The sequence below is a fragment of the Lotus japonicus genome, chromosome 6 (assembly GCF_012489685.1).
Source record: "Lotus japonicus ecotype B-129 chromosome 6, LjGifu_v1.2".
NCBI lineage: Eukaryota > Viridiplantae > Streptophyta > Magnoliopsida > Fabales > Fabaceae > Lotus > Lotus japonicus.
Genome location: NC_080046.1, coordinates 46916613 through 46926424, shown reverse-complemented (window position 1 = coordinate 46926424; position 9812 = coordinate 46916613). Strand labels below are relative to the sequence as shown.

The following is a 9812-nucleotide window of genomic DNA, read 5'->3' as shown; positions in this document are numbered from 1 at the left end:
TACATTTGACTTGCCTTGTAAAATTGCCTACTTTATTTTATGAGTTCTTGTATGAGGTTGATTCACTTGATTGGAATTTGGAAGGAAAAATCTTGGAATAAGGCTTATATTGCCTACGATGATGAGTGAAGATGGAGGTAGAAACATCTTGGAACATGTCCCATATTGCCTACGAGTATTAGAAATACAATGAATTAGAAGTGTACAATGACTATACTTTGGTCGTTATTCAGTATGCTAGTCCAGAATCTAAGAACGTTCATTCAACTCTAATTTTTGAAGTCCCTTCAGGGATATTAGTTAAGTACTTAAGCGTGTCTAGAGCATTTGACCCAAAAAAAAAAGGTGTGTCCAGAGCAATTACAATATTGTTATGCCATCTCTCACAATATCTCAATAGCTTTGCTAGAAAAATGCAGGCATACTGTTTCCAACATCACTATTTGGAGCACTAATGTCCTCACCAAATTCTTTATACTCAACTATCACATTGTTGATTCCATCTTTCTCTTCTCTTCCTTCATCTACTACTGCTGCCAAACCATCGTTTTCCTACATCCTACAACTCCAAGGTCAAAATAAAAATGAGGGAGTTTTACATACTTTAACTCCTCCAACACTCAGTTATACACAGATCAACATAAAGGTTTCTAAATATCCATCTCAACACCAATACTTGTTGCACACATTCACTAATTCATCATTGACATCCTTCTAATGGTTAGGAGTTACGGCTACTACTCACCATTACCACAACGAGGTGGGAACTAACAATTTCGCTTTTTAATTTTCACGACAAAGTAGAGATTATTGACAAGGTAGAGATTATGGACCAATGTCTAATGGTTACGACTACTGTTCAATCAACATTCAACACCGCCTTCCTTACCGATGTGCAGAGTGAGCACATCTATGTGGCAAACACCTGAAATTCAGAATCCAAGTTGTATTTAAAAAGGTAAACACAGGATTTTGACTGTTCATGGTTATGGCTGTAAATAACAGGGGAGAGTGGAGAGTGGTAGCAAGAATACAACTGCACAAGTGGCCTCAAAATTTGACTTGTTACCATTAAATATGTTTACATCAGATGACAGTTGAACACTGTAAAGATCATGCTATATTTAGAGCATTTTTTGAAATTCTTCTATAATTGATTCTAAAGTTAAATCAATTACAGAGAAAAGCTTATGTGAATAGATTCTGGTGTCAAAATTGATTCTGAAGAAGAAAAGCTTGCAAACATGCTATGATAAAGGTCTTACACAATGACAAATGACTCATCTCTATTTTCCTAAAACACTATCCACAATGATGCACTCAGTGCCGGTTCTTACCAGCACCTTTTTTACCATGTTTCATCCCACCTCCTTTCATGTTCCCTGAGTTAAACATACTGGTTCTACTAGTATCATGGTTTTTTGATGGTCCTGCTGAGTTTAACAAATGCTTCACGTCGAGTATGCCATTTCTAAAACGCCCTTCACTTGCCTTCAGACCCCTGTTCTCAGGCTTGTGCTTCCCAACTGATTTTTTATTGCTACCACCAAGCTTCCCCCCAAATCGTCCAAGAATCATATTCTAAAAGCCAGAAGTGAGACAGATAAGTATAATAACGAGATTAAGTAATGATTGGAAATTCTTGTATAATTGATTCTAAAGTCAAAATTAGTTTTAAGGAGAAGCTTGTGTAAGTAGTTTCCTAGTGCCAAAATGAATTGTGTGGAAAGAGAAGTTATAATGGGATGCTATTAACAATTACTCACCTCTTGGAGCATTTTCTGCTCCCTCTCCTTTTGCTTCTTCATCATCGGCCGTGCCACACTTAAAGGTAATCTCTGATTCTTAGGGGGCTACATATGGGAAAATGAAATTTGTGTCATCAGCATCCTGGTAAAATACTATATTTACATGATATAGAAAAGAGAACATCAAGGATAGTCCTGACCTTCCCACCAAGAGAAACAACCTTGTTATTTTCAATTTTCTTGCGCTCTTTCCATGCCATATGCGAGTAGCCTAAACAATGAATATGCAAAATCAGAAAAATCGCATCACTTAAGGTATATCCGAAGTGTGATTAACAACAGAAAGCAAAGTGAAGGAAATACATCAATTAGCAGCTGAATCTGAACATGCTATGAGTATCTTATACTAATTTGACATCATTCAACGCATGGGAATTAACAAAAACATTCAAGGAATGGGAATTACTGAAATTTTGGACATCTTTCATGATGGACCTAATGTCCATTTGTTGTTCCAGCATGTTGGAATCTTCTTTGGGAGGTCCATGTCCGTGAGCTAGTTTCTTCTTTTTGTCGAACATCTTTCCCATTACTGTGGATGAAGCGATAGGAAACCTTGCTACCTGTGGCTGTGTCAGTGTGTTGAATAATGGAAGAGTGCAGATAGCAACGATGGATTGAGATTGAAATTGAAATTAGGGTTTGGCACGATGGATGAGGAGTGGAAAAGGATTAGGGTTGGTTTGGCACACGATGAATCTAAATAAGGCTATAGTTTTTCTTCCCTTTTTTAAAAATCCAAATAAAATATTTTCATATTATTTAATTTTTTGTTACTCACATAAAACTAGGTCACCTGAATTTTCGATTTTTTTATTTTAATTTTAAAGATCTTAGTATAATATTACTTGATCCAAGTAAATTTTAGACATGATAAATTAAAAAATATATATTTAAAACTTTACAAACATAAAGTTTTCCGATGCAGCAAAAAAAGAAACATGCATATATAAGTAGGAAGAGAAGAAGAAGTGAAAAACAATAGTGAAATACAACAAATGGTATAATATGAAAAGAGATATAAAAAGTAAAAAAAAAAAGTGACAAGAGAAATGTCAACACAACGGATTGATTCAATTCATGTTTGTGGTAAAGTAAAATTTAAACTAATATATGAATTGGTTTTGCTTGTTGTAAAGTAAAATATAAACCATGTCAAATTATGATATGACTTTTCAAATATGCAGGCTGATGACTTCATATTCTTGTCAGAATCAGATTATGCCTGTGTTAGAGAACATTTTCTGGTCATGGAGAAAACAATCCTGAGTATACCTCTCCCAGACCTTATGTGTCTTGTTCGATATATCATAGTCTCTACTTCTACTCTCAAAGATAAAAAAGGTAAAATTCTTATAGCTGGTTGTATGATTTTTCAAGTGTGACTATGTTGTGGGGAATGCATTAATTAGTTGCTAAAGCTACTGTGATTTAAATACATTTAGATTTTTAATCAGTGCTGTTGTCTGACGATAAGTAATCTTTGTTTATGCTGCAGGGATTGTGCCAAACTCTTGAAAATATGTTGCCCCGGTCGCAATGCTGATGCTCTCAGAATCCAGCTAAATATCGTTCAATGCAGTCTGCAAGAACAGATTCAAATCTATCCCATATACAATGATTAGTTGTTACAATTGTCTGGTGCATTTTAGTTAGAGCACAACTTTCATGAATCTATTAGCTTTTGTTTGCATGTTCTTTCTAAAGTGTGAGATTAAAGTTTTGAATTGCTAGGCACATATTGAGGGCATTCTGCCAGTACTCAGGAATCAAGAGTAGAGTTTGATGAGATGTTTGGAATGTGAAAAGTGGTGCAAGCATCTTTACAAGTACTACACTCATTTTCTTATAAATTGAGGTAAAAATGCATCCAAATTGCACTCAACTGGTATAAAAAACCATGCTAAATGTTGTTGTCATTTTGTTCACAATAAAACTAAACTGGACAGGATTGGTTATTTTGTTATCTCAACAATATCGGGACCATTGCATGTATACTGTATTCTCTTAGCTTTCTCCCTTCCTATCTTTCCCCGACCATCTTTAGAAAATTCGCTACTTTTCTTAAGTTGCTGAGAAGCAGGGAGAAAAGTATAAGAGCAACATTGATGACATTATATCTCAAGAAATAGGCAAGGTTATTGCCTTCTAAGTTTAAATACAATCTTAATAACATCAAAGAAAAGGGAATGGTGGAAGAGAGAGGTAATCTTTAAACTGATGTTAAATAACTGCAATCACCAGCTGGTATCTAGTATCTCTGATCCCTGGCATTGAAATTAGTCATGGCTACCTTCATTATCAACCCGAACCTTAGTCCCACAGCAGCGCTTTTTGCTATGGTCTTTAACTTCTGCCTTTTCCCCACTGCAAGCTACATCCTTGTTACCAAGCTCTGACCTCCTGTCCAGGAATTCAGAATTCTCCTTCCAAACCTCTCCATTTGAATACACCTCCTTTTTCCAAATAGGAACTGTTGCTTTTAGCTCATCTATCAAATATTTGCATGCCTCTAGTGCATCAGCCCTGTGGACAGATGAGACTGCAATGAAGACACTCGTTTCTCCTACAGGTACCGTGCCTAGGCGATGAGCAACAGCAATGGAATGCAGATTCCAGGATGCTCTCGCAGATGAACAGACAGAATTGATACAACGAATCGCCATGGGAACATAAGCTTCATATCTCAACTCCAAGACTGCTTTGCCTTCAAAGGTGTCGCGTGTCGTGCCTGAAAATGTAGCTATCGCACCAGCTTGCGGGGCACTGACATAATTCATATACTTGCCAACATCTATGGGATTTGGGGTTTCCAAGATTTCAACAAGATTCTTATCATCTTCTGCAGCCATTTTCTGCCAGATGTTCAGATAATATGCTGATGGAACAAAAATCTGGTGTTATCAGAGCTTTTTCTTCCCTCAAAGATTAAATAGACAAGCCTATTAGTCCATCCTGCAAATTCATTATAGCCTCTTAGAGTTGCACAAGCACAAGGCATGATGAAGCTCATGAAATACTCGGTAATATAAAATACCAAAAAGCAAACTAGAACAAAAGGGTCAACCCAGGGAAGCTTTCAGCTTAATTTGATGCTTAGCATATCATGATTTGTCAACATGAAAATGTAGATAACATTTCAATACAAGAATTTATGAAAATGCTCCCATTTACTAGGTACTGCATTCATAAATTTCACCAGATGATAATTCAAGTTTCCTTTGTTTAACTATACATCATTTACCAAAGAGCAGAGCCACAAACTGTTTCATGGTTCAGCAGAGATTTTCATAACAAGAAAGACCAATTCACCCACTAATACAGTTTAAAAAACAAAATCAAAGAACCCCACATCTCATGAAAAACATCCCCAAAAGGGGTTTAATTTAATTACTAGGAATTGAAAAATTAGAATCTGATGATAAATTGGTGAAATTTCCTCCTAATTCAATGGGGAGAAAACAAAACAGAAAAAACATTGTTCAAATTCCAACCCCCAAAAAATCAGTATAGATTCACTCAGGTACCAGACAGTTGAAATTAACAGTGGTTGGAGATTCACACTACAGTTGAGCAAAGTAAGAACATATAACTTATAAGCAACAACCTTAAAAATTACAAACCTTAAAAAAAGGAAAAACAAAGAACACTCGAGAATGAGAAAACAGAAACAAAGAAAAGCAAAGGAATGAGCAATTACCCGCGTTCAGCAGAGCAAAGAGTGTTGAGTTGACTGGTGATGGGAAAGAGGGAGTTGGGTTCTGATCATCTGATGGATGAATTCATTTCCCTTCACATTCCAAATTTCCAATCTCAAACCAAGACAACAAGCTTATTTCCCAGTCTAATTTCACTTCAATTTCATATACACAAACTAAATTCAGCAAAAGGAAAAGCAAGACAACAAGCTTATAACTCAATTCCTACATCAGGACAACAAGCTTATGCTAAATAAACTAAACTCAATTCCCTTCATATATGATATACACAATTCCTAAGTGACTGAGTGTTGACTGGGACCTAGGTGCAATTTTCAAATTTCAGGGGTTCAAAAAAAAATCACTCTAGAGGGTAAGTAGGAATTTTTTTTTTCAGGGGGTTCAGTTGAAACCCCTCAGTTCAACGTGGGTCCGCCCCTGTTTACCACCTTTGCTGTGACCCTTATATTGACGGGTAACAACATTTTCAAGCTGCAGTGGTCTCATTGATCTCAGAACCTTAACCTGAGTTGAGATCATTCTCAGTAATCACTGAACATAATGATGTTGGATGAAATCTTTCCATAAGATTATAGGAAATTTAGGAGAACTACTTAAAGCAGTAATATAACATTATTAATAAGGTATATACCTTTTCATTTCTAATGTCCTCAGCATCTAAGCTGACAGGTGTTTCCATCGCAAACAACGCTAGTATTTGCAGAATATGATTTTGCATTATATCGCGAATGATTCCGTAGTTATCAAAATAACTAAAGAAAAGTATAAAGACAGTCTGATTAGTTGTGTGAATTATCATTTGTATCATTATATGCAATACCATCAAGAAACATTTTACTAATCATGACTCACCCTCCTCTGCCCTCTGTCCCAAAATCTTCAGAAAATATTAGTTGTACATTGCGAATGTAAGTCCGGGACCATAGAGGCTCAAAAACAAGATTTGAAAAGCGAAGCACAGATAGATTTTCCACGAGCTCCTTACCCAAGTAATGGTCAAGGACTGTTCATGGTTCTCTGAGAACCGAAACTAACCAAGAACCAAACCGAAAACCGAACCATTTAAGAACCGAACTTTTAAGAACCGAACCAAACTCGAACCTAAATTGAAAAACCGGTTCGGTAACCGAACCAAAATATCAACTACCAGTTCAGGTTCGGTTCGGTTCGAACCATAGTATATCGGTTCGGTTCGGTTCGAACCATCTATAAATATGCATATTTTACTGAATTGGTTAACCGAAATTTAAAACCGGTTCGGTTCGGTTCGAACCATATTATATCGTTTCGGATCGGTTCTCTCGAACCAAAATTTTGGTTCAGGTTCGGTTCGGTTTGGTTCAAGCAAAGAACCGAACCATGAACAGTCCTAGTCAATCCTAAAAAAAACTTAATGAGTCCAGATTTTCATCTCTAGCTTGTCAAAGTAAAACAGAACTAACTGCACCTGAATATTTGATCTTCAGTGAGGTACCGCTTCAAACATCTTGTTAGCTCGATTCCGAGTCACGACCAAATGGCTTTTCAACAATAACCCTTGTCCAGCCATTCTTTGAAGAAGCTTTAAGGCTAGCACATCTTACCACATCCACAAATATGTTTGGAGGTATTGACAAATAAAACAACCTGTTTGAAGGTTTTCCACCCTAGGAGAGCAGTCAGATATGTCAAAATTTAGTATAAAGATGAATGCTTAAGCACAAAGTTACCATGAAAAGTTTAATCTTAGATTGTATGATAGATTTAGTTATGGAAAATAAAAAAGTCTTAAGATTATTTTTTTCGAAAATAGAACCCTTTTGCACATCACATTTTAAATTTTCAAATCACCACCATCTGGTCTAGAGGTTTTTGCATCCAATTCTAAAGAGAGAAAAGATCTCCAAAACCCAGCATTATGTTTCAACGGAATATTGAATTTTTGGAAGCTACTAACTGACTGGTGATTGTTATGCGGCCTATCTGAGGAGATTCATGTTTAGGGTTATCTCAGTGTTTTAAATTTAAGAATCAAATAAAAAATAAGATCAGATAAAATATCTTTCAAATTTATTTCTTTTTTCATTTACTGATGCATGAGTAAAGGGAGCTCAGTGGAGGACGAAAATAAAGTAAAACATCATAGATATACTACCTCTTTCTCCTTCATCTTGCAATCCTAATCTGAAAAGCTGTCCTCAGAATTGTATAGACCAGAATGGTAAAAGCATCTTCTTAAGAACAGATCCATTTTATCTTCACAGTTTGCCCTGAAGGTACAAAATATGTATAAAGATCTACAAATAGAAAGTAAATGTAGGAAAAGTAGAAGGTAAGGTTTTACATCATACTAATAACATGAAAAATGCTAAAGTGATATGAATTTGTGTTAGCAATGACTAACGATAAAGCAGGATAATAGAGTTTTGTTGCATTTAGTCAAATTACTTACTTTTCAAACCTTATTCTTTCCTCTCTAACCAAGATTTGTTACAACTTTCATACAGATTTTAAATAGCACTGCTACATTAACAAGTACATCTTACTAACTCAGCATGAACTTTCGTACAAATAGTTTCATACCAAATAGCATTCCTAAAATAAAAATTACCTCTTATCGATTCGGCATGTTAAAGTCCTGCTAAGTGCTAATCATGTTCCTTAATTCTTCACTGGTCATTTTGGTCCGAGCAAATCCAAACACCAGGAAGTTCTGCTCAATGATTACAAGAATAGAGCCTCAAACGTCATATTCACGAATATTTAAATCATTTAAGACAAATCATTTCACCAATGTTAAAGCATCACTGCAAAACGACACTGAATACTGTGGCAAGTTGAACCTCTGGTAGACAATCTTCATAAAAAAGAGCAGGAAAAATCTTCTTTTTGGCAAGGTCTCCAGAAGCTCCAACTACAGTTATGCTAAGGTTGGATCCAGTGCATTCTGAGTCAATATGATATATGAGTTCATCTAAGCTTTCTGTGAAACTTTAACTGAACACCTTTAATTAAAAACAAATACGCACAGGTAGTCAACACTCAACAGTCATATAAACAGTTATTACCGACAAGTAAATGGGCCAGCAAAGATATGAGCCCAGTGCAACAGCAGAAAAACGAAAGAATACACTTTATCAAAAGGTACAATATGATTATTGGAATTACTGTCTAGTACATAGCTTCAATCTCCAACTGAAGAGTTGAATCGGTACTTTACACTAGGACATATATGCTGGAATAAGATCGAATAACAACAAACCAAGAGGTTAAGGCTATGTTTGGCATGCCTAGCTAATAAGCTAGCTGAAAGCTGAAAAGCTAGCTGATAGCTGAAAAGCTAGCTGGAAGCTGAAAGCTGATAAACTAGCTGATAGCTGATAGCTGAAAGCTGAAAAGCTACGTAATTAGAACAAAAGTGTTTGGTAAAACTAGCTGTTGAACAAACTGAAATTGTAAAATGACATAAAAGGACGTACTTGTATAATTCTTTTTATATTTAACGTTACTTTATTTTCACATTAATACCTATAGTGATATTAATATTAAAATTATTATAAATATTTTAGTTTCACTCAAGTTATTTATCATCTTAAAAATATAATATTAATTTTTACTTATTTTATTTCTATATTTTTATTAAATTAAATAGAATAAAACAAATAATTTGTAATTTGTAATATAAAATTATTTATTTTATTCTAAAGTAGTAATTATTTGTGTGCCTGAATAGTGTACATTAGAGACAAGTGTGATAGCTGATAAGTAAATAAGTTTAGTAAAAAAAATATAAGACTAAAGGTGGAATTTTAATAAAATAATAAGGATAAAAAGGAGAATATATTTCATAAGCTATAAGCTTTAAGCTATAAGCTACCTGAGTTAGCTTATAGCTTAAAGCTTTAAGCTACTTAAATAAGCTCCTTCACCAAACACTTTTATAGAGCTTTTAAGCTAGTCAAATAAGCTTTAAGCTAGTCAAATAAGCTATAAGCTAGCTGAAATGACATGCCAAACATAGCCTAAAAGGGGGAGAAGAGAACCAAATGTTGTGATGCAATGGCAATAAGGAACATGGATTTTCATAACTACAGAAATGTATCAAAACAATGAAAATTGAAGAAAATAAGACTACAGTTTCTCTCTGTATCAAAGTCAAGCCCAACTCTAGTCGAAACTTTCACTACAAGTTGATTTTTGCATTGAGTTATGTAACCAGGGTGTGCAACATAATTGAAGTATACAACATCAAAATGATAAGATCACCTAGAATATAACGCGGAAACATATGGCTTATTTATAGTCA

The 9812-nt window shown here is 35.0% G+C and overlaps 2 protein-coding genes across 4 annotated transcripts; both read right to left on the bottom strand.

The window, feature by feature from the left end:
* Nucleotides 1-1045: 1045 nt before the first annotated feature.
* LOC130726406 (uncharacterized) lies at nt 1046-2503 on the bottom strand. The gene is made up of 4 exons (XM_057577664.1): nt 2215-2503; nt 1949-2019; nt 1767-1853; nt 1046-1581 (listed from the first exon to the last, which is right to left on the bottom strand). Exons 1-4 carry the CDS (start codon nt 2336-2338, stop codon nt 1321-1323), a joined length of 543 nt encoding a protein of 180 aa, XP_057433647.1. The 5' UTR covers nt 2339-2503; the 3' UTR covers nt 1046-1320.
* Nucleotides 2504-3892: 1389 nt separating this feature from the next.
* Nucleotides 3893-8490, bottom strand: LOC130723976 (molybdopterin synthase catalytic subunit-like). 3 transcript variants are annotated; one of them, XM_057575127.1, is made up of 6 exons: nt 8350-8490; nt 8118-8219; nt 7662-7776; nt 6975-7173; nt 5509-5661; nt 3893-4763 (listed from the first exon to the last, which is right to left on the bottom strand). In XM_057575127.1, exon 6 carries the CDS (start codon nt 4658-4660, stop codon nt 4088-4090), a length of 573 nt encoding a protein of 190 aa, XP_057431110.1. In that variant the 5' UTR covers nt 4661-4763; nt 5509-5661; nt 6975-7173; nt 7662-7776; nt 8118-8219; nt 8350-8490; the 3' UTR covers nt 3893-4087. The 3 variants fall into 3 exon arrangements, with proteins under 3 accessions (XP_057431110.1, XP_057431109.1, XP_057431111.1); XM_057575126.1 differs by having other exon boundaries at nt 8118-8474; XM_057575128.1 differs by lacking the exons at nt 6975-7173; nt 7662-7776; nt 8118-8219; nt 8350-8490 and adding exons at nt 6159-6279; nt 6380-6948.
* Between the last annotated feature and the right edge of the window lie 1322 nt (nt 8491-9812).

What these genes read in the sequence shown, in the direction of transcription:
- LOC130726406 (XM_057577664.1), bottom strand. Translation starts at nt 2,338, where the DNA reads ATGGGAAAGATGTTCGACAAAAAGAAGAAACTAGCTCACGGACATGGA. An exon ending in GAAAGATGTCCAAAATTTCA is followed by an intron (nt 2,020 to 2,214) that starts GTAATTCCCATT and finishes TTCATTGTTTAG; the next exon opens with GCTACTCGCATATGGCATGG. An exon ending in TTGTTTCTCTTGGTGGGAAG is followed by an intron (nt 1,854 to 1,948) that starts GTCAGGACTATC and finishes TCCCATATGTAG; the next exon opens with CCCCCTAAGAATCAGAGATT.
- LOC130723976 (XM_057575127.1), bottom strand. Translation starts at nt 4,660, where the DNA reads ATGGCTGCAGAAGATGATAAGAATCTTGTTGAAATCTTGGAAACCCCA.